The sequence below is a fragment of the Hipposideros armiger genome, unplaced genomic scaffold (genome assembly GCF_001890085.2).
Source record: "Hipposideros armiger isolate ML-2016 unplaced genomic scaffold, ASM189008v1 scaffold_53, whole genome shotgun sequence".
NCBI classification, from domain to species: Eukaryota; Metazoa; Chordata; class Mammalia; order Chiroptera; family Hipposideridae; genus Hipposideros; species Hipposideros armiger.
In genome coordinates, this window is record NW_017731403.1 from 2204466 (window position 1) to 2228934 (window position 24469).

The 24469-nt window shown below is 42.8% G+C and overlaps 1 protein-coding gene across 1 annotated transcript in view; it reads left to right on the forward strand.

The window, feature by feature from the left end:
- SCFD2 (sec1 family domain containing 2) overlaps positions 1 to 24469 on the forward strand; it is a 344198-nt gene that overhangs the window by 307691 nt on the left and 12038 nt on the right. The window contains exon 7 of the mRNA XM_019640903.1: positions 12009 to 12143. Coding sequence (XP_019496448.1) covers positions 12009 to 12143 — 135 coding nt within the window. The remainder of the gene's footprint in view (positions 1 to 12008; positions 12144 to 24469) is intronic.

Sequence of the window (24469 nt, forward strand, 5' to 3'; positions counted from 1 at the left end):
GGTGCTAATGGCATCTGAAATCACCCACCAAGATATGAAAGACCTTAGAAACTGGCATTCAACATAGAAACATAAATTCCATCCTTTATTCGGTGATCTAAAAACACCACTACCACAAAATGCAGACAATATCACTCAAATAATTAATCATATGCAGTTTTGCCATTTAAAAAATTAGCAATCTTAAATACTGTGGTATGGACTAGTTCTACAAGACATGATAGAACTGGTGATATATGATGAAATTTAGATCAAAGAATGTCAAGAAATAAGTAGCTGCTACAGTTGGCAAAGAGAAAATAAACCATTAAATGAATGAGGTCTTTTCACCATGGTGACTGATTTGGCCAATTTCATATAAATATGTATTAGCTATAAATCTTGGGCATGATAAGGACAACGATAAGTTTCCTACACTTTATCTCCCTGCTACCAACACTCATTTTTCAGACCTCAGAACCTTGTCCTATAGCCACGGCTTTTGGAAAATGAGCTTTCCCCTTGTGGCATATGCCCTAAATGTTGGTGAGCAGAAAATGGGGGCTGGGGAGAGAGCAGTATGAATATATCTTGGGGGGATTAAATAAATAATGATACAGACATGTAGTGAAATGCTGTGCAATCATTAAAATGAATGGGAAAGATCTAAATGTTCTGATCAAAGACTGTATTTGAATTCTTGTCTCAGACTCTGCTCCTTGGGGAATTCAAGCTAAAACAGAGGTTCATGATCTATTAGATGAAAAAAATACATGTTGTAGATCACTCTATAAAACCTTATTCTATTTTGGTTTTAAAAAATAATCAAAAGTGTCTGGGTATGTATATTTAACCAGTCTTTAAATTTTTTGGAAATTTTTATAATGGTTACCTTGTGTGCGATGGGAAGGGATGGATGGACAAGGTTGAACTCTGACTTCTTACTCCATATTTACATTTACAGAGAAAGAGTTTTTGATGGGATTATAGGTAATTTTTTTATTTTTCAATACTTTTCAACTTTAAAGGAGTTTTAAAATCACAGATGTAAGCCCTATGACAGGGATTTTGATCTGGTTTGTTCACTGCCATATCCTCAGTACCTAGAGTGATATCTTGTACATAGTGGATGCTTAATAAATATTTGTTGGGTGCCTCTTGAATGCAATGCATATATCTTTATCATATATTGGAGGATTTGTTGGGAGTAAAAGTGTATGTAATTAGTAAAGGACAAATGGATTTCCTGTCAAGATGGTGGAGTAGGTAAATGCTGTGCTTGCATCCTCCCATGACCACATCAAAATTACATCTAAACTAAAGAACAAACATCAGTGAGAATCACCTGAAGTCTAGCTGAATAGAAGTCCTACAACCAAGTACATAAATAAAGAATACAATAACTGAAATGAAGAATACATTAGAGGGGATCAACAGGAGATTAGATAATGCAGAGGATCAAATCAGTGATTTAGAAGATAAAGTAGAGGAAAACACCCAATCAGAACAACAAAAAAGAATGCAAAAAAATGAGATCGTTTAAGAGGCCTCTGGGACAATATCAAGTGTACCAACATTCACATCATAGGGGTAACAGAAGGAGAAGAGAACAAGGAATTGAAAACCTATTTGTAGAAATAATGATTGGAAAATTTCCTAACCTGGCAAAGGAAATAGACATACAAACCCAGGAAGCACAAAAAGTATCAAGCAAGATGAACCCAAAAAGGCCCACGCCAAGATACATCATAATTAAATGCCAAAGGTTAAATACAAAGAGAGAATCTTAAAAGCAGCAAGAGAAAACCAGTTAGTTGCCTACAAGGAAGCTCCCATGAGACTGTCAGCTGATTTCTTAACAGAAACTTTGCAGGCCAGAAGGGATTGACACAAAATATTCAAAGTGATGAAAAGCAACCTACAACCAAGATTACTCTACCCAGCAAGGCTATCATTTAGAATCAAAGGACAGATAAAGAGCTTCCCAGACAAGATATAACTAAAGGAGTTCCTCACAACCAAACCAGTATTACAAGAAATGTTAGAGGGACTTCTTAAAAAGAAGAAGAAAAAATAATAAATAATATGAATAATAAAATGGCAATAATTACATATCTATCAATAATTACTTTAGATGTAAATGGATTAAATGCTCCAATCAAACAAAATAGGGTGACTAAATGGATAATAAAATGAAACCCTTACATATACTGCCTACAAGAGACCCATTTCAGAGCAAAAGACACACACAGACTGAAAGTAAAGGAATGGGAAAAGATATTTCATAAAAGTGGAAACAAAATTTTAAAAGGCTGGAGTAACAATATTTACACCAGACAAAATAGACTTTAAAACAAAGGCTATAACCAAAGACAAAGAAAGATCCAGTAATCCCACTTTTGGATATTTATCCATAGAAACCCAAAACATTACTTTGAAGGGACATGTGCATCCATATGTTTATTGAAGCATTAGTTTCAATAGCCAAGATATGGAGGCAACGTGTGTCTCCATCAGTGGATGAATGAATAAAGAAGAGGTGGTACATATGCACAATGAAATATTACTCAGCCATAAAAAAATGAAATCTTGCCATCTGCAACAACATGGATGGACCTAGAGGGTATTGTACTGAGTGGACTAAGTCAGACAGAGAAAGACAAATACCACATGATTTCCCTTATATGAGGAATCTCAAGAATAAAATAAACAAAATGAAACAGAAACAGACTCATAGATACAGAGAACATTTTGATGGTTGCCAGATGGGAGGGGGGTTAGGGGGATGGGTGAAAAAGGGGAAGGGATTAAGAAGTACACATTGGTAGTTACAAAATAGTCATGGAGAGATAAAGTATAGCATAAGGAATATAATCAATAATGTAATAACTGTGTATGGTGTCAGGTGGGTGCTAGATTTACCTCAAGTTATATAAATGTCTAATCACTATGTTGTATACCTGAAGCTAATATGTTGTATGTCAACTTAATTGAAAACATTTTAAATTATTTTTAAAAAGAAAGAAAGAAATGACAAATGTCCAGACTAGAATCAGTCTGTGTGTAGTTTTGAAGATGAGTCTTGGCTGGGCAACTTTTTGATCATCCCTTCTCCCAATTTGGTCCTCAACCGTGTGACTCCAGGAATCATTTGTTCTTCCTATTTAGCTCAATACTGTTTCTATGCAGACTCTAGTTGAGATGTCCTGCACTCCCTGGGACATGTGGGAAAGCACTAGATCTGGTCTGGCCCTGGGTTCCTGTTCCAGCCCTGACCAGTGCTATAGATCTGGGCTCTCTCCCCTACATCTCGGGGCCCCTACCAGCCCCAGCCTCCCTCCCAGTAGGTCTCTCTTCTGCTCCAGGGCACATGAGTTGGTTCTCGGAGCCATTCCTGTTTCCCCTGCTAGCACTAGAGGCACCTCTTATTTAACCTCCATCCTTTAGCCATTTAGGAAAATATGTCGGTCATGGCTCAGATGCAGAAAGCAGACACTACTCTCATCATTTTAAGGATACTGTGATTTCAGACAAGGAATTAAATACACATAAAAGGGCTTCCAGAAATGAGTCCAGAGCATCACCACAGACCTGGCCCTCCAGGGGAACCAGTACTAATAATACTAGCTTCCTCATACAGGTGCTCTAATGATTAGGTGAGTGAGTCCATACAAAGCTCCCAAGACAGGAGCTCACACACAGACACCACTAGGTAAGCGTTCGCTCTAACAGTTGTAGTGAAAGACAAAACAGGCCTTCTCTTTGTCTTCTTTTGTGGCATTTTGTCTTCTCCTTTGCTAGGAGAGGGGCTGCACACAAAGGGTGTTATCCTCAAGCTGACTCTTCCATTAGCTGCTGTGCATGGTGAGAGTGGATTGCTGACATCAGCATGTTTGCAAAGTTGTATTTGTTCGTAGACTCCATTGACTGGAAACCTAAGCCCCAGCTTTGCTTGTACAGCAAGTCTTAGGCTTGCGTTTCTTACTGCAAAAGTTCCAGTCAAATGGGAGGTTTAACGTCCTTCATAAATGCCACAGTGTTTGATGTGTTGCAGTTCTCAAGTGGCAGCATCAGAAGGATATTAGGTGGATGTCTCAGGGCCAGGAGCTTATGAGCCCTTTCAGAAAGAAATATTGTATGGCTCTTGCATGACTTGCTTTGGCAGAGGACTCAAAGTACTGTGCTGTGCTGGAGAAAACTTTCCACAGATACGTACTGTCTTTTGTGCTGCTGGCATGTTGAACAAGAGCACTTAGACCCAGCAGTGCCCAAGGCTTGATTCATCTTGTGCCTGGTGAAATGTGGCTCTCTGAGCCGGCTGTAGGCTGTCTCTGTCAACAATCCTCAGCTCTGGCCACCAGCTGTTCTTTTATAAGTGCTAAACCGTTCTTCCTCCTGATTCTATCTACCTAACCCCAGACCTGCTAGTGTCCTTATTGAAAGAATCAGCATGAGATAGGACTAAACTGGGATCCAGGAAACTTATCTCTGTCCTTTAGTCTGATTCCAACTGCATTTGTGAACTCAAGCAAATTAGTGAATAGCTTGGGGCTTTGGTTTCCTCATGTTAAAGTTCAAGGGACTACACTCAAAAGTTTTAAAAGTGAGTTTGAGCTCTGAGCAACAGCGGTTCGAGTCCAGCCGGAGCTGAGCAGCCGCTGAGCTGCCAACAGGTAGCAGGATGGCTCAGCTAAAAAATAAATAAATAAATAAATAAAGTTTTAAAAGTAATCTGCTTCTAGTTTGAAAGACGGATGGGTGGATGGATGGATGGAAGAATGGATGGATGGATGGATGGATGGATGGATAGATGGATGGATGAACAGATAGACAAGTGAACCACTTTTTCATCTGCAGAACAAATCATTTGCTTTAAGAAGATGAAAGGAGGAAAGAAAATCTGTCTTAGTATAGCAAAAAATAAAAATAAATAAACCATGGGATAGTCAAAGCTATGAACAGTTTTGAACATATGCTTTCTGTACAGAAACAAAATGTTTTGATAGAAACAAAATGAATATCCTCTCTTCAAGTCCAGTTTTCTTGAGAAGTTGGTTGTTTAGAGTCAATTTTGCAGAAAAAGGAGCAGCATCTTCAGCAGCAGGACTGAGAGAGTCCCTCGTTGTACCAACACCAACCAGCAAAGCCAAGGTCAACAGCCCCAATTGAGGGGATATGGTTGTGGCATGAACTCAGGTTTTCTGGGAAACTGATATCCTGGGCCATCTTGAAAGTGCACAAAATTCAAGGAGACACTGAAGCTAGCTTCTCAAAATTATCTCTGACTTATGTAATGTCTGAAAACTGCTGCTATACTCAGTTCTTTTCTTCAAGAGCTAGAATCAGGTCAATAAAAGTCTTCTAGACCTAATTACACATTATCTCCACCACAAAAAAATAACCAGGGACATAGACATAAATAGTTGTCATATTTTGATTAAATATGGCATCTTTAAAAGCCCAGTTTGTTGTAGGAGAAATATTTAAAGAAAAAAAAAGAGAATTTCTGGTATAAGATCCATTTTTTGATTTTTTGAAACTATAACTATTTCAACGATTTTTAACTTTATTTAGCATTTTTCTTAACATTGATCATCCACCGGGGATCTCTTTGGACTCTACCAAACTTCCAGTAGCCTCAGGAGACTGTCGTACAGGGTCTCATGATTTTCATGACCCTAGGCAGTTTTGTCTTCATGGGCCCCTTCCTCTGTAAAAATAAAAAATATTAAAATGTTTATTATATAATTGCATTGGTACAGAGACACATACATATATAAAAACATTATATTTGACCTAAAATTTTAGTTTTTCTTCTGATTTTAAAAGAAATTATTTTCATGGGTCCCCAAAAGTCCTGTGGGTTCTAGGCAGGCACTGTGTATTCTGTGCCTGACTGGTAAGTCAGCTGTTAGGACATACTCCCATTTGGTACCAGTCTGTGCAGGACGGGAACATAGCTCGCCACTGGGAAGCAGGAAGCATTTTTCTTCCCCTGGAGTAGTCCTTATGACCATCCATGAAGCAGTGCACTCAGCTATCCACAAACGATTCAATTTGGTCCTGAGGTGACAGTTCAGGAGTGAGGGAACTAGATTGACAAGGTGTGGGGGGGTGGCGGGGGTGGCGGGGAGTTCCCTGGCTTAAAAACCTCATGTCCTAGCCGGCCAAGTGACTCAGTTGGTTAAGAGAGTGAGCTCTGAGCAACAGGGTCACCTGTTCGATTCCCACATGGGCCAGTGAGCTGCATTCAAGCTGAGCTGCCAAGAGGTGGCAGAATGTCTCAGTGGTTAGAGCATGCACTCTTAGCAACAAGGTTTGTGGTTTGACTACCTCATGGGATGATGGGCTACCCCCACCTGCAACTAAGATTGAACACCACACCTTGAGCTGAGCAGCCACGAGCAGCCGACGGGTGGCCAGATGGCTACTGGACTTGGAGCTGAGCTAGCTGTGCCCTCCACAACTAAGACTGAAGGACAACAACTTGACTGTTCCCCTTCCCCAATTCCCCAACACTGTTCCCCTTCCCCGATTCAAAAAAAAAGAAACACCTCATATCCTATTGGAGCCGATTTCTCTGGAATAGCTCCAATGTCCCTCCAAGGAACATGCCCCGTTATACCAGTTGTACAAGGGTCACCGTGTTCAGAGAAGCCCAAAGCTCTGGCTTTCAATCCAGTATTTATAGTTCTCCCAGTCTATTGCAATTTACCAAGCAGGGGTCATTTTTATCATAAGCAATCTTGCCTGGCTAGAGTTTGACATTCTTCCCTTATCAGGTTTCCAGGGAAACAGAGCTAAAAAGTTAACCAAAGGTCAAATTCTTATGCAGAAGGGAAAGGGGGTTTAATAATGCTCTGCCTACAACATGCAACCCCCCAGTTGTTAAGGAAATAATTATATTACTGTTTCAATCCAGACATTACAGTGTCTGTGGCAGAGACAATGCTATATGTTCCCCAAACTCCATTTTTTTTTTTCCTCTTGGGCAAGGTTAGGCACATTTTCCAGATTCCCTTGAAGGTAAATGTAGGTTTGTAACTAATTTTGGCCAATGAACTATGATAGAGATGATAAGATCACTTTCAGGCTGAGCCCATAAAATCTCTCTGGGAATCCTCCGTGCTTTCTCTCTCATTATCCGCTGATCAGCTGCAAGGTTTCAGCTGGGATCCCAGTGCCCTAGGGAGATGTGGAGCCACTCAGGAGCAGGAACCTGGGCGTCTCAATGATTGTGTAGGGCACACGCCCTGGACTGCCAGCACACACTGGATGTGATATAAGCGAGAACGAGATGACCAAGAAAAGGGAACTACAAATTTGTCTGTTTTTAATTCCTCTCCTCACTGTCCCCCCCCCCCCAAAAAATAATGGTGACCTGGCAGAGAATGTTTGATTAGAAAAATTAAAATACCCTCTCTTTACATTGAGACAAAGTACAACAACTAATCTCCCCCGTGGCCCTTTCTACTGTGAGGCAACCTTTGAGCAGGGTGCTAGTGGAAGACATCTGTCTCCCCTATCACTGCCTTCTCTATGGTCCTTTGCTGAGAAGTGGGTAGCTTCTAGCTGAATAGAAAATTCCATGCCAGTCAGAGGTTTCTCATCTGAGCAGCCACTGCCAAAGCAGTTCATTCCCATCAGATTTCAGTGACATGATTTGGGGCACAAAACAATGCAAACTAAGTGGCTAAGAGGAAGGAGCCAAAGGTTGTCAACATTAAAACCCTCATTAGAAAATCTAAGAAATGTGTTTGCTTAAGAAGTCACAAAACAAGTATGGCTTTGTACCTGAGAAAGTCTTCCCCAAATAGCGCTCTTTAAATGGACAATGTTAAATCGTTGTTCTGTGCTTACTTGTTTTGATAAAGACTTTAGAGGTCTTTTCTTTTATTATTTAAGTGGGAAAACCTATCAATGTCTTGTTGAATTAATAATACTTGTACCATTTAGTGTGCTTTTGGGTACAAGTAAAAATAGAAAAAAAGAAAAAAATCACCAACTGGCTTAAACAAGAAAGATAATTTGTTGGATCCTGTGATTTAACAGTCCAGAGAAGGGACAGCTTCAGGTGGTGAGGGGCCACTGCTGTGGTGATGCTGGCAGGAACAGCAACTAAACAGGGAGGAGCCAGTTCCGCCTTGCCCCTCCTGCCGTCCAGTCTTGCCCTCAGCCCCATACCGGCAAACTCTAATGGACCCAGATGGCAAGGCCCAGATGTTTACAGGGCCCCAGCCCAGCACCACAGAGCTGAGTACAGAAAGGTGGGTTGTGGTGTTGGATGTTAGTTGCACTCTCTGTATAGAAAATGATACTTTAAAGTTGCTGTTATATGAAAAGATAGTCAGAGGGAATGCAGCCCCAGAATGTAAGAAATGAGTACTACAGAGGTATGTCAGGCAGTTAATAAAAGCATGTATATTATTTTTCTCGATTATGTGATGTGTTTGTTATCTGTTACTTTTCTGTGTTTAAATTGTGGTTTCTTTTTCCATTCTCAATAAATGTTACCTAAATACCTTTCAAAAAATAAATTAAAAAAGATTTACAGCCTTCCCTAATAACATGCAGTGATCACAAGGTCTCAAGAATGAGTGTGAAGGGGGTAGCACTTCTAAATCTCTGCTCACCCCACAAGGGGAACCCCAGCTCAGTGGGCATGTTCTCCTGGGTGCTTCATTCCCCAGAGCTTAGCTGAAGACAGAGCACAGGACAGAGGGAGATCCCTAATCCCTCCACGCTTCCTTCTTTTCCCTGTCACCCCACTCTACACTGGGGCCTCTGGAGCTCTGACAACAATGGCGTCACCGGTGCACTGCGCCTGCATGGAGGAGGTGCCAGAGGCAGTGTTTAGCTGGATTACAGACTACCTTGTTCCTGTGTCTGAGCTCTTTTTAGGATCATTACTCTTCCGTTTTGCAGAAGATGCCTCCGATGGAGAGCAACAACTCTTTTTTTTTGTTTTTTTTGTAGGTTGGGAGTCATACTCTCTCCTCGCCTAAATGTGACAACCTATGTATATTTCTCTGTGATTCTGCTCAATGTTATTCTACAGAACTGTTTTTCTTTTGTATATAGGCTAATAAATAATACTAAGGTCCTTGAAGGACACAATGGCCTTTTATTTTTTTATATTCCCTTTGTGCTTTGTATCAGTCAGAATTTCATTCAGTTACGAGTAACAGAGATTTGAGAAATAACGGCTTAAACATACCAGGATTTGTGTTGTCATGTAAAGTAAGTCCTGATTTAGTCTGTCCATGCTGTGGTTATGGTGACCCCACCAGTCATCACTGACCAAGGTTTCTTCCAGCTCTCTGCTCCGGCAACTCTAAGGAATGCCCTGTCTCCCAATATGGCTGCTGGAGTGCCAGCCATCACTTCCAGGTTTCAGGCAGCAGAACAAAGAGGAGGAACACATACCCTTCCCTTTTAATAAAGGAGACCTCTGAAAGCCTTACCCCCCTTCTGCTTACATCTCATTGCCCAGAGCTTAGTTACCATTGATGATGGGCCTGGCTAAAAATTGTATTGACTTACTAAGGAAGAAGTTGATGAGTATTTGATGAGAATGCTGATAAGGTAGTGGAATATTGGCCAAAGAACTTCTCCTTGGGGAGCAGCTTAAAGAGATTGAAGTTTGAGTTTGAATGTTCAGAAAGGCTGAGTTGATAGAAGGGCTATCAAGACATTTATTTATTCAGGGAAGAAGATTTGTAGAATTCAGAGGCCATTCCATGGCCTTTTTTCTTAACATTGAAACTATTTATTGGATTATGTTATCATTCAGAAGTATATCTGTTAAATATGGAAGTTTTGGAAGAAGAAGAAAATAATGTCCCCTACTCCCAGAACATACAGATAGCCCTAATTAACCTTTAGTGTGCTTTACTTCATTCTCTTCCATGCATAATTTATTAATTTTTAACAACTAAAGAAAAAAATTCTTCTTGCTGTCTGTAGTGGTGTTTTAACTGTATTTTTAAAAAGCAAAACATTGAAAAGTCCCTTGTCCCTTGTCTGGTCCCTAGCTCCATGATCACAGCTCAAGGTAGTCTCTGTGTATCACCTCAGAGTTTATTTTTTACATACTTTAGTAAATACAAACTTTGATTTTCCTTGTGACACGTTTCACACAAATACCAGCCCATCATACACATGTTTCTCACCTTGCTTCTTTCACTCACACTTTATTCTGCACCTTGCTTTTTGCCAGGTCAGCACAGAGCGTCCCTCTTCACTTTCATATATTCTTTCCTGTGGATTATCCCATTTATTAAACAGCTCCCTAGTGTTGGGGGTTTGAGTTGTTTCCAATCTTTTGCTATTACAATCAATAAACAGACTTTTATGGGTGTCATTTACATATATTAGCATATTTATAGGATAAATTTCTATAAGTGGAATGGCTAGGTCAAATGCATTTGTAATTTTGATAGGTGTTGCCAAGTTGCACTCCCCACTGATTGTAACATTCTACCCGCCCATCAGCAATATATGAGTTTCTATTTCCCCATGGCCTCATCAAAAGCGTGTTTTCAAACCTCCAAATTTTTGCCTGTATGATAAATTTTAAAAATCTATCTTGGTATAGTTTTATTATGTGGAAGGATGACTCATAGTTTGTGTATGTGTTGGGGGGGTTGTTTGTTTGTTTGTTTGTTTGTTTGTTGCCTTATCAGTGCTCCTGCTTTACCGTCCCTGTGAGATCTCTGGACATGCAGTGATCTGTTTGACTACCAACCATAAGAAGGCTGCACCCCTCAGCTGAACAGATGCTATTTTTCCCTGTGTCTTATCCCTGACAAATGCACCAGTTGCATTCTAGCTAAATGATTGTTTATGATTTTGATGGTTTATACCTGGCTTTATTTCTAAGGTATTTTAAGTAAGAAAATTGAAATAAAAGGGACATAAAAGGGGAAAATGACTGTAAGAAAGGCAAGATGAAGCACTGGAGATGAAGTCAATGCACCAAATACCCTCAACACTTGCTTAAGGTAGCTCACAGATTTGGCCAATGCAAAGAGAGAAACAAGAGTCCAAGATATCTCAACAGCGCGCTATCAGAACCTGGCTTTTCTAAGTCTATAATAGATATAACAGAGGTATATTAGATATAGAGAGTACACCAAGGGAAGACATTCCTTCTTCCTTTACCCTTTGTGCTCCAAACTCGGGACCCATGTAGAACTGGAGCAGCAGAGGCAGCCTGGGAGGAGGGAGGTCCAACTGGTGGGAAGAGAAGAGAGGAAGAGCTTGGTAATAAGCAGAACCCAGGAGGGAGGTGGGAAGAACATGCTCAGGAAGAGCAAAAGTTAGAGGCCTCCAAAAATAACTCTAATGTGGATGGGTTATTCTGATCACAGGAAAGGAAAGCATTTAGCATCCTTTATCAAAAGTTCAACTTAATTCTACTGAAATTCATATAGTACCATGTGGTCTGCTTTCTCTGAAGCCCGGCCTTAGTCAGATTCCTTTTTGGCATCTTGGCTTTCGTTTCTGGCCAAGTCACACTTGGAGTTAGTTGAGCTCTGTGGAGGAAGGAGGTATTGTTTGGGGCTTGGTTAGCAACAATACATGGTAAGAAAACATTCAAGTTTCTAGCAGAGGGAATATAATTCTAAGAATGTTTAGGAAAAACTGGAGACCATCTTCATGCCTATATCAAATGACTATACTTTGCTTTCCAATACTCTTCATATGTAAAATTATCGCTTTAACTCTACATTGAAAAACTAGTCGTTCTATGATTATAGCTGTAATAAGAGACATTTGCTTGAAGAAAGGAGTATGAGAAACAAAAAATAGTGCCAGAGTATTGGGGTGAAAATTTACCCAAAAAAAAGCCAAAAAACCCAATGTTGTTATGATGGTCTGTTCACACACACAAAATCGTAGCCGTTGCTCAGTAGCAAAATAAACATGTTTTATGTTTTGTTTCATTTAGTGCAGATAAAGCCATCCTCTCTACACACAAACCAAACAAACCCTTTCACTTACAGCACAATGTTTTGTCTTTCCAGGCGTCCTATAAGCCATTGTTGAAACAGGTCGTGGAGGAAATATTTAATCCCGAAAGGCCAGATCCCGTTGATATTGAACACATGTCTTCAGGCCTCACTGATCTCCTTAAAACTGGATTTAGCATGTTCATGAAGGTAAAGTAACCATGAAGAGGTAATCCTGAGTGTAATGCTGTCTTTGCTGGGCATGAAATTGCTAACACCCCCTTTACCCGGCTGGTACCACATAAGATACCGTCCAGTGTTTTGGCTCGGCTGAAATCAGGTGCAATCTTTATTTAACTTTTGGTTAAAAGCAGCTTGACCTTCCAGCTTCACACAGATTCTTTTTATCTAAGCACTACAATCTTTTCTGACCAATATGTAAAGACACAAGACCTTCAGGATAGCACTATTGAAAATCTTTCTCCTCCTGACCCACATTTTCACTTAGCATGAATACATATATTGGGTTGTTGGAAAAGTAATGACGTATTTTGTCTGTTTTTCATTGCAAAAATGCGTCATGACTTTTACAAAAACCCAATACTATTCACCAGTCTTAGTGATAGCCTGTTATTCTTAATTCTAGAACGTATTATGTAGGATAATGAGTAATTCCACTCAGTCATGCATGTGACTAGCATCACCCCAAAACCCATTTGAAAAAGACTTTTGTTTGGGCCCAGCAGACTCCCAGTTGACAAGTGCTGCAATCTCTCTGGCTAATATCGAGGGTAGGTCAAAATTACCGCACAGCCTTTGCAGCGGGGAGGAAAGGAGGAAAAGTACACAGATGTGATCTATTTTTAACCCACTGTAAAGTTTCTGAATTTAAAAGGATCTAAACAAGATTACAGGCCGACCTCCCAGTCTATGCCAGGATTGCAGTTATAATAACTCTTGGAAATAACAGAATGTTTTGCCAGCTTCAAAGCGTCTTTGAAATCATGAATTAATCTACATAGAAGAGCTCGCCTCTCAGAGTTCAATAAATGCGCATGCCAGGAAAACTGGTTCACTCCAGAACTAGAGCACAGGAGCCAGACACTCAGACTCTAAACCAAGCCGTTAACTGGCTAGAATGGAAGTGCAGGTCCCCTTCCTGCTGGTCCCCTTCCTGCTGTTCCCAATTATCATCAACTTCTATTGCAATGCGTGACTGGTATAATTTTCCTGGGGGGGGGGGTCTTTTTTTTTTTTTTTTTTTTCTTTAAATAACGCAGCACAGATATTGCTTCTCAAAGGTGTTCAGGGGCTCCTGTGTTGAATGTAATCCAGGGTTGTTGAGTCGCCCCTCATGATGGCTAGTTTTTACAGAAACTTCCACACTAGACATGGTCTCTGACCTTCTCCCCTTGAGTACAGTATTCATTCATTCATAAGCTTGGACTTTGCCCTGAAGAGAGACTAAAATAACCAATGTGGACTTTCACGCCCTAATGAAGAGGATGACCTGATAGGCCGGGTGTTCTTTCCCAGTCAGGCTGCAGCATTCATGGTCTGGCCGAGGACACACGCCGTTTCCAACCCACCTGCACTCCGCTCGCTGTACTAAATAGTTTCTGATTTGCAGGGAGGCACAGTGTAGATGAGAGGAGGCCCTGACTCGTTCTTTGTCTGCTGATGTTCCACAGAAAGAATTGTTTCTTAGCAAAAGGGTCTGCCACCAAATATGTTAGGGATTAGGATAAACAGCAAATGAAGGCAAAATTTTTTGCTGCTGACCTCATAGTGCCTTTAACATGCTAATGGACCTCGCGACTTTGCTGAGGCCAATATAGAGTATCTGTTGTGGGAAGACTACCCACTTGCGTTTTTCATCACTGATTCATGAGCCATGAACCATCCCATTTTAAAATTACCCTTTTAAATGCTACAGAGTGTTTCCTGCAGCTCTTGCTATGGTCAGAAACCTCACTGTCCCAAGGCAGGCTTTGCTTAGGAAGATGGCTGAAAGCATCCTGGGCCAGCAGTGGACTGCTGTGCTCCTTCTCCCCATTCAAACCCCTGGAGTTAGGGCACATGAAGAATGCTCCTGCCCCTTGAGACTGATCTCAAAGGGAGATTTCCAGGTCATGGATTTAAGAAAAAGGAATTTGTGTTCTCCCAGCAGCTGTCAGGATCCATTCCTCAGCCCCCAGCTGCAGGGCCCCTGCTTTCAGTTGCCAGGGATGGCGCATCTGTCTGGAGGGGGTGAGGGGAGTCTCAGTGGGCTGGCCACAGAGCCCTCCCACCGCAGGACCCCGAGCGGGAGGGGTTTTGTTCTCTTTCCACATGGGCCTCAGTGGCTGGCTCCTCCCACCATTCCATAGAAGTCAGTGAGGAAAGTTACCTCTGGCTCATGTGTTCAGGGTTGGAACAAAACTGGGGAAAATGTGAAGAGGAACAGCCAGTAGGGCTTTGAGGAGCTAATTGTGGTTTCCCAAAGAGACGGGGTGAAGCCGTCAGGAGAGAGTGTCTCTACTCTGCTTTAAGGCCAATGGAGAAAAGAAGATACAAAACGCAAGTAGAATCTCCCATGGCCGTGGCCATTAACCAGTCTCCCTGCTCCTGTTTTTTTCTGCTTCTCACTCACTACCCAGAGTTATGCAGCTAACCTGTGCTCAGCACGTACCATGGGATCAGTTATTCTCATATTTAAACCCCACAAGAACCCTAGGAAAGAGGTTCTCTCATTATCCCTGCTTTACCCATGAGGAAACTGAGGCCCAGAAAGGTTAAGCAATAGAAGTGAACTTCTAGAAGGCAAGGATTGGCTCCTATTCTCCTCTATTCTCAGTCGTTTTCTAAAGAGCACACAGGAAATGGGACACCAGGGTTTGTCCCCAGGTCAGTCTTATTTGAAAACCCAAGCTCTTCACCACATTTCTTGGCTCCAGGATGCTCCCAAGCATTTTCTTGGAAGCTAAATAGTCATATGGCATTAATTATTTTCTTCATGATTGCTCATTAGCACAGAAGCTTTCCCTTTCCAGTATCTATACAGCTCATGAATAAAATGCGCGCCTGGACTCATCATCTAGGCAGCCACTGTGCGGGAGGTCAGCCAGGGGTCACCTGCTGGTACCCTGTCTACTTTTCCGGGGCTTGACCCCACGACTCATTGGCAGTGCACCCCCAGGAGAAGAAATTTGTGTATTGGCATTGAGTTGCCTCTACACCATCGCATCTTCATTCTGTATCAGCAACCAACAGTCATTGCTTTCTTCCCACTTGCGGCCCCGCTCTTTGCCTCTGGGACCTGCTCCACCCCCTCACTCAAAACCCACTGGCGCTAAGCCTGAAAGAAACACAAAGTAGAGGCTGATGTAATGAAAGCGTCCATGTGGGATCCTTCCTGTGTTCAGGGAACTTGGGATAGAACTTTCTAGAGCTGGAAAGGGAGCTGAGCTGCTAGCCTGTCCCCTGTTCTCTGGACTCACAGATGGTGTCACAGATGACGTTGACTCATGTCACCCAGAGGCAGTACCTATAGACTATGCAGGGCTGAGGGTAAATTGAGAAGCTGGTGAGAGAGGTGCTGGGAAATCAGGCCAGCAGACCTGCCCACAGGATGGGCTGCAGATGCCCCACAGCAAATCACAGAAAGAACAGAGGAAGGAATTTTCCAGGCCCCTAACACATGCCTCCTTCAGGGCTCCATACCCTTTGTACACACTTCTGTGGCTGCACTTATACCTTTTTATAATGATACATGTTAGGTATCTCTTTCCAGACTAGTGTTTTCTAACTGCACTGCTTGACCCACTGCACATTAGTAGGTCAAGATATCACTTCAATAGACTGTAATCAGTATATTTTAATGAAAAAGAATAGAACCAACCAGCAAAGTGATTTGTTTTGCATCTAGCAAGGCAAAACAAAACAACCCAGTCCATACAGACACATATGATTTAAAGGTATCTCTTGTTGTAGGTGCAAAGCAAATGAATGTGAAAGCTGTGGCTATGAGAATGGAGGGATGATCTAGGCCTATTCTCTTCTGCATCCTCAACCCGTGGGGAGGTCCCAGGCAGGCTTTGCCCACCAGGCACTCGCTGAAGGTTGGGCGGGTAGTCCCAGTGGGCCTGTCAGAGCGCTCATTCAGAAAGCAACACAGCTTCCAGTCACTGGTTCCTCTTTCCAACTTTCTGCCCTGAAGCCAGAAGCTATGTTTCAACAACTTCACATGGGGTAGAAGGTAGCAGCCCGATCAGCCAACCCCAGTGACCCTCAGAGGAGTCCCTGACCTCCTTTTCCAGCAGCTGCTGTGCCAGGCAAAGCTCGTCATTGTTTTGTCGTTACATAACCCCAGAGCAGCAGTGGCCACTTGTTCCCGCTGTGCTTCCCTGTGCGCGGGGGAGACAGGAGCCTGACCCCGCCTCTGTCAGAGAAACCTGCTGATCTCCTCTCCTGTCCACAGGCAGAGTGCACGTCTCTTTTTTCCAGCTTCTTTGTCTCTCTGGAGGACAGAACAGAAGCAAAGAGACTGATTTGGTAGTGTAAGGACTCAAAGGAGTCGAGAGGAGACATGTCCTAACAGTGGCTAGATCACAGGACGAGCGTTCCGAGGGGAGATTTAGGGATCTCTTTTCCATTGAACACCTCCAACATTTTTGTTTGGTTTTGTAAATAATAGGAGACCATCTAGTATATGCTGCCCAACAGCACTCACTTCATTCTCCTTTTTATGTCTGCTTACAAGAGACCATAGACAGGAGGGGTAACACATCTAGGTCACACTGTCTGGGTTGAAGTCAAGCTCCACCACTGACTCACCATGTGACCTTGGGCACATGACTTAACCTACCAGATCTGTGAAATGGGGATAATAATAATACCTACTTTATAGGTCTGCTATGAGAATTAAATGAGTTAAATCATACAGAGCACTCAAAACAATAAGTTTTTACGAGTTTGTGATCCCAGCCAGACTATGACTCGAGAAAAGAGCTACCTTATGTATCTTTATATTCCTGTGCATAGCCATTTCCTGGGCATTTGGTGCATACAGATTAACTGCTGAGTGAACAAATGATTTGAATAGAAGAGAACAGACACTCAGGCGTTTCATATTTCACTATTGATTTGCTCTTGTCAGAAAGACACGGGGTTCTGGGGTTCTTTTTGTTGTGCCAATGAGAAGCCATGGTTATAAGGCTGCATTGTGCTTTTCCAGACCCCCTTTTTCTTCTCCACCGTGAGTCCCACCTGTTGATTGCCCCAGTCTCAGGGGAACAGACTGTCCCTCCTGGGGCAAGCTGTCGGGAAATGGTGAAATTTTGTACCTGTGCCATGACAAGACGCTTCAAGGGAATAGAGGCCAGCAGGAACAGACCCTGGCCACCCAGGACACAGAGGCAGAAGTCCAAAACACCGTGGCCTCTGACTGCCAAGAACATGCCAGCAGCGTGGTCTCTGCTGGGAGAGAGCAAGCGCTCTGCTACACAAGTGTTTGCTGCTGCTCCTCCCCGCCTCGTGCTGTAGGGAACTAGAGGCGCCCATCCTAGACACTTGGAAGTGGCTCCCAGAAATCAATCTTATTTATGTAAATGTCTGCAGGCAGTGAAAGTTAAGAAAAATGGCTGTCTGAGATTCTCTGCATCAAATAAATCCTCTGTGAGAGGGAAGTCAAAGCAGCTGGATTTGGCCCTTGCTAAAATTAGAACCTCATTCTCATTATACTGCAACTAACATGCTTTCGTGTGTATAGCAGACTGTCCAGAGAAGTCTATCATCCCCACCTGTTCTGGTTATCTATTACTACGTAAGAAGCTGTCTCCAAACATTGGCTTAAAATAGTATTGATCATTTATTTTGTTCATGATTCTGTATGATGGGCAGAGCTCCACAGGGTAAGATTCACCTCCAAGATGGCGCATTCACAAGGTCAGCAAGCAGATGCTGGCTGTTAGCGGGTAGCTCAGTCCAGCCTGTGAGCTGAGGGGCTCAGGTCCTCTCCACACAGGCCTCTTTCCATGTGCCCCGGGCTTCCTCACAGCATGGCAGCTGTGTTCCAAGGACAAGCATCCTAAGAGAGAGTGCCGGGTGGAAGCCTCAGAAGTCAGGCAGCGTCCCTCCCATAGTCTTTCCCGGCAGTCATAAACGCCCACCTTGGGTCAAGGGGAGGGGGCATGCTCTCTTCCACTTCAAAAATAAGCAAGAGTATGAGAAGCAGAAAATATTGTTTCCATTTTTTGGAAAATACAGTATACGCTCTACCTAAATATACATTTGACTGTCCAGCCCAGCAAGGACTGCGTTTGGCTAACTCACAGAGTGTTTCCTCCTATCTCGAGGACAGAAAGTTCACTTGCACTTCCGACCTGTTTTCAAAATGAGGGAGTCCCAAAAGGCTTTGATAATGAAAGGCCTGCTTGCTGTTTGCCCATCATCTTTTTTAATAATAGAATCAAAAAGATAGAAAATAAAAAAATGACTTGAGAGAGGAGTGATAAGAAACTGAGCTACAGGACCAACATCATCTCCCAAGTTCGTTCCATCAAGCCCTGTAAGTTAAGCAGACAAGCAGGGGAGAAGAGCAAGAATGCCCACGAGATCATTCTTCTTGCATCTCTAAGAAAGTGTTTCAAGTCAGCCAAAGGCACTCCTCAGCCAGTGGAGAAACTTGTGGTTAGCCACATAAAACTGCCGGCTTCAAAGGGCAGTGCCCTGGGGGAGGGGAGATATCCAACTCGCTAGAAACAGCTTTGGCAGAACCTGACATTCTTCAAACAGCCGCGTCGTCTCTCCAAATGCCTGTTCACGGAGCACCTTGATCTACTTAGAGGAAAGCTTGATAGTGATCTAATAAATAAATCGAAACATACCTTCCCCCTCTCACTACAACGTTAATTTAATTTAAAACTAGCATGTCTAATAGGCAGCACTTTTAAAATGCGTTTCTGGAATTTGTGGTTTGGATTTCAGTCTCCTGAAAATAATATATTTTCTATCTACTCCATGTGTTTGGACTCCAACTTGTTTTGACTAAAGGACATGATTTGTCAAGATGTTTTCTCTGCTGGAATTAGCATGAGGAGGGTGGGTTTTATCTAAAAATTACATGAGGCCATTTTACCTCTTTTTATATGTATTTTTTAAGAAGTATTTTGTTGTTGTTGTTCCATTTCTTATATGGCCATGCTTAATTGTAAAAAAAATAAAAGATTTATGAAAAGGAGTCCAAGCAGACCCAGTGCTTGCTTCTGGGCCTTTTGTCAGAGTTAGTGTGAGAGCTCCATTATCTTGGGTGGCAACAGAAAAAGGCCCACAAGGACTGACACAGCAACTGCTCAGGCAGCCCCTGAAAGCCTGGTGGTGGAGAGGTGATGAGAGCTGAGACGCTTTCAGTTGCAAATAAAATACCAACAAACTGCACTGACTTAACCAAAGAACATATAATTTATTGTGGGGACCAAGAGAACCCAAGGGCAACAATGCAGTGGGCCTCAGGAAGGACAGGGACTGAGAACTGGAAAGCCATCAGGAAACCAGGCAGCTCTGTGAGACTCACTCTGGTCTGCAGCAGATGCTGAGAGCAGTGCCCACCATATTGGTACTCAATAAATATTAATTAAATGAAAGGTTGGGGAGCTATGTCCCAGTTTTTGGTTCATCTTAAGAGTTCAGCTTTGATTCCCAGGGAAGGATCTAGAGTTGGCCCAGCCTGGGTCAGGGATCCACTCTTGAACCATTATTCAACCATGGTTGAGGAACAGGATCGCTCTGTAACTACATGGCTGCCAGGAGCCCACCCCATGACCCTGGGGATTGGGGAGACTGTTCGCTGTGGGTTGGACAGACACCTGCAGAGGCATTCCCAGCAGGGGTGAAGCATGCTGTAGGGATGAAGGGCAAAAATGATGAGCCTCAGGTGAAATTCTACGTCAGATCCTTGGACTGTGAAAGCAGGACATGCCTAAAGGTCATCTAGTCCATCTCATCATTGTTGAAACACACACAAAATGAGACTCAGAGAGATGAACTGTTGGCTTAGGTCAGTTATACTTAATGGTATTTCTGACAAGAGGAAAACATCTCAGCACTTGGTGTTTGTTGATTAAATAAGTACACATCCTGGAATTTCTTTTTGCAACACTATTTATAACCATTGTTTATATTTTCTTCTTCCTAATTATACTCCATACTACGAGGTAGGGTTTGATTTTTGTCTCACATTAGCTAAATGTGATCCATAAATTCTAGTGAGATGGACTTTGGTAGGAATCATTAAACAAAAAACAAAAACTTGGTTTGGGCAGTCTACGAACTTTGTCTGCTTGTGAGCAATTATTGACAGCCTCTGTGTGCTCATCACTGTGGTGGGTAAGAAAGACAGAGAAACAAACTAGATACTCTGCCAGCTGTGACATAGGTTACATTGCGCAGCTTACAATTTGTTAGGGAGATGGACAGGAAGATTGAAGATTGCAGGGAGGAAAGATAAGTGGTGTGCCGGAGGGGATGTGAGGACCCAGAGGAGGAGGAAGGCAGTCTAGGAGTCAGAGAAAGCTCCCCAGCCGAGCTGAATGTTGTCAGACCTGTAGGAGTTAGGAACAAAGTGATGAAACACCATGATACAGGGAAAAAACTGCAGGTAGTTCTAAATGGCTGGAGCTAAGAGTGGCCTGTGGGGATTAAAAAGAATAGGAAGACAGAGAGATAAGCAGAAGCTACATCATGAAGGGTTGGGGGATAGAAATTTGCCCAGAAACAGTGAGGTGCCATTGAATGTTTTTTAGTACTATTGTATATAACCAGTTTATATTTTGTAAAGATTGCCCTGGCAGCCACGAGAGAGGGGGGCATGAGGTCAGGCTGGCATCAGGTTGGAGAGGAAAGGTGAGATAAGAGTCGGCCCTCAGGGAGGGCTGAGGGAATGAGGCAGAGACGCAATGCTGCTGGATTCCACAAGACTGGGTGTTGACTGGATGTGGGAGTAAATGAGAGGACAAGTCACTTCCCCTCTTTAAACCTCACTGTCTCTCTGTAAAATGGAGCTTCTGCCTACTTCACAGATTCCAAGGGCTGCATACAGGAATGCTTGCCCCACGCTCTGCTTTATTTCCCTCCATAGCACTTACCACCTTGCTTCATTACCCATTTACTTACTGATTGTGTCATTCTCCCCCAACTAAAATATAAGTTGTATGTCAGCAGGGATTCATCTCTGGTTCATCCCCTGCTGAATCCCTGATACCCAGAGAAATGTCCGACTCATAGTCCTTGCTCAATAGTGATGGGATGGATGAATGAATAAGTAAAAAGCACAGTGCTAGACCTGAAGTGTTTGGTGGCAATGGCCATGCCCTTACTAATTCCTGTTGGGAGAAAAGCCATTACCAAGCCACCATCAGAGTCAGCATGGCTGTTCTCAGGGCCTGATGCCCGCAAGGCCAAAGCTCCTGTTGCACTCTCCTGCCCACTGTTGACAAATGGGAGACCCGACCCTTGCCTGTGCTGGGAACAAGTGAGTCACATGCAAAGACAAAGTGAATGGAAGAGAAATGGCAGAAAGATTTCCAGAACTAGAGAGCTCCATTGAAACCGGAAGCAGCGGAAACCCTTCTCATGGAAACCAATCAGGACATCAAAGAGCGCTTTGGGGCCCACAGCTGCAGAGACATTTTCGGCAGCCTCTGCTTCAAAGGCTGGGATGGATGGCAGAGAGAAACAGTTTTCTCTGACTAGAACTGAGGTCTTAAAGTCTCAGCCAAAGAAGGTTTGGAAAATGAAAGAAAGAGCAGCAAGTCTGACCTGCTTTATCAATCTGTGCGTTTTCGATGGCTGTGATGACGCTTACATCTTTCATCTTCAAAGCGCCTTACTCCGTGAATTCACATACAAACAGGACTCAGCTGTGTGTGGCGGATCACAAGGCATGTGTCACTGGGATGGAAAAGACTCCGCTGCCCAACCGCCTGCCAACTTGACGCGTTCTAAAAGGAAAGTCTGGTATCAAAACATAAATCTAAACAGAAACAAAAATAGCAAATAGCAACATGCATTAATCAGACCCATCTATTTGTACCAAAACCCACATTCCCTCAACTCCCTGGCCCCAGGGTATTGTTCTTTGATGTTATTGTTCTTTTTTTTTTTTTTCATTTTCATTTTTCAATGCACCCTTCCAAGATTCTCACAGTGTACTTCAGAGTCCAGACTCTCTTATGGAAACCATATGTCTTCGGGAACATACCGTACCACTTGAAGCTCTGGAGCCGGCTTTATTTCTGCGCCAGGATTAAGTGAGAAACAACAATTGTTTGTAATGCTGGAAGGCACTTTGGGTTAGTTACTCAGCCAGGAGGAACCCACGTAAAGCAGTGAGAGTTTCTGAAAGACCTATAAGAAAAGAAAGGCATCTCCAACTAACCTGTGGCTCTCACGTAGTCATTCATTCATTTTATTTATGCAACATTTGTTGAAAGTTGACCATGAACTAGGTCTATGCTTAGAGCCCAAAATACCAAGGTAAATAGAATCGGTCCCTAGCCTCCAGGAGCTTACAGTCTAGGAGAGGAGACAGGCAGATATATCAAGGTAGCAGCCCAGTCTGACAAGGCCCAGGCAGAGGTATCTGTCAGATTCAGGTCACGGGGCAGGAGCTGAAAGGTGGTTAGGGAGAGGATGCTTTTTCAAGAGAATAAGGGGGGAGGAGGTAAAGAAAGGGAGGCGAGGGTACTTTACACAGTGGAAACTGTATATATTACGTAAACTACAGGGTGCAGATGATATTCAAACTACTTAATAACTGGAATGTCATGGGCATAGACAGAGGCCAAACCCACTGGTGTGGTCCCAATGCCTGTGGGCTGCAGATCTTTCCTACTAACAGAGAGAAATCTCAGGGCAATAGTTGAGTAAAAAAGGCAAAGTAAAATGTCGAGTGTTAGAAGTCAAGATGTGAGTTACTCTTGGGGAGGGAACGACAGGAGGGGAACCATGAGAGGGCCGCGGGGTCCTGGCTTTCTGTTTCTTGATCTGGGTACTGATGACACAGGTTTGTTTACTTTGTGGAAATAAATGGACTTGAGCACATGTGATAAATGCTCTTTTCAGTGCAAATGTTCAGTAAAGTGTCACATGTTTAACACAATGTTCCAAAAGAGGCAAATAAACAAATATGCCTTTAGGCGTGTCTCAAATCATTGTGAATGGCTCCAGCAAATAGAGTGTGTGGCAGAGATAAAAATAGAGACATAAATCAAAGCTACGTTATAAAAGCCTTATATACTGAATGAAGGAGTTTGAACTTTATCCTCAGAATCATGAGACTCTTTGGAGAGAAAGTGCACGTGTATTAGAGCTGAGGGGTGTTAAAAGTATGGCCTCCAGGCTTTGGCCTCTGGTTCCATGATTTAGTCATTGTATATAAACCTCAATCTCTTCATCTGCAAAATGCACTAATTTTGTTTGCCTCCTAAGAATGTTTTGAGAATTGAGTACAATGATACACAAAAATATTTAGCATAGTGCTCGCTGTATTCAGTAATAAATATTTGCATTTTAGAAAACTTCCTTAGGCAGGAATGAGGAGACTGGATGAGAAATGGCCAGAGCAGGGACAGGGAGACGAATTAGAAGGCTGTGGCAATAATCCGCTAAAGAAGGAAGGAAAGCCTGACCAGAATAGCGGCAGAAGAAATCAAGCAGAGATCATGACATTTAAGGGGGTAGAGTTGAAACGACTTGATCTGGGAGATGAAAGAGACAGCAAAGTTTCCTATGACACTCAGGTGTCTGGCTTAGGTGCCTGTGAAGGTGTTGATGCTGTTAGAAAGTCAAGAGGAGGAATAGGCTTGGGGAAGACCTGCATCAAATGTGAAGCCTGCTGATATTAGGGATCTTAGGAGGTATCCAAGTGGGGATGTCCACAGGAACTCAATAGAGATGTCTGTGCTAAAGACATAGACCTGGGAAGTACATAAAAGATTGTTGAAGGCATGTGAATAGATGAGGTCCTTCAGGAATAATGCACTGATTGAAAAGAGCAAGGGCCAGAGCTGGAACCCTAAGTAACATCAACATTTAAAGGGGCAGACCAAAAAGAGGAACCTATGAAGAAATGTGAGAAGAAACAGAAAGGAAGAAGGGCAACCAAGAGAGTGCTATTGTGGTCGCCAAGAAGGATGTCATCAACTGTGACAAATGCCACAGAAGTGACCAGTTAAATGAAGACAAAAAAGTGTCCATTGACTCCTACATATGATGGCCATTGGAGACTTCAGTGAGAGCAGTTCCGGGGGAACAGTGGGACAAAAGCAGGATTGTCGTGGGCGTATGGTAGTGGATTAGAAGAAAGCAGTCAATACGTGCAGTCAAGGGGAAGGACAGCTACAGGGCAGGCGGGAAGCCAGCAGTGAGTAAGGAGTGAGAATCTTTCTCGAAAGATCAGCGAGTTTCCTAACTTGTTTCAGTATTCACCACCATCCATTTTGAAAAAGTTTAGAAACCTCTCTCTCTCTCTCTCTCTCTCTCTCTCTCTCTCTCTCTCT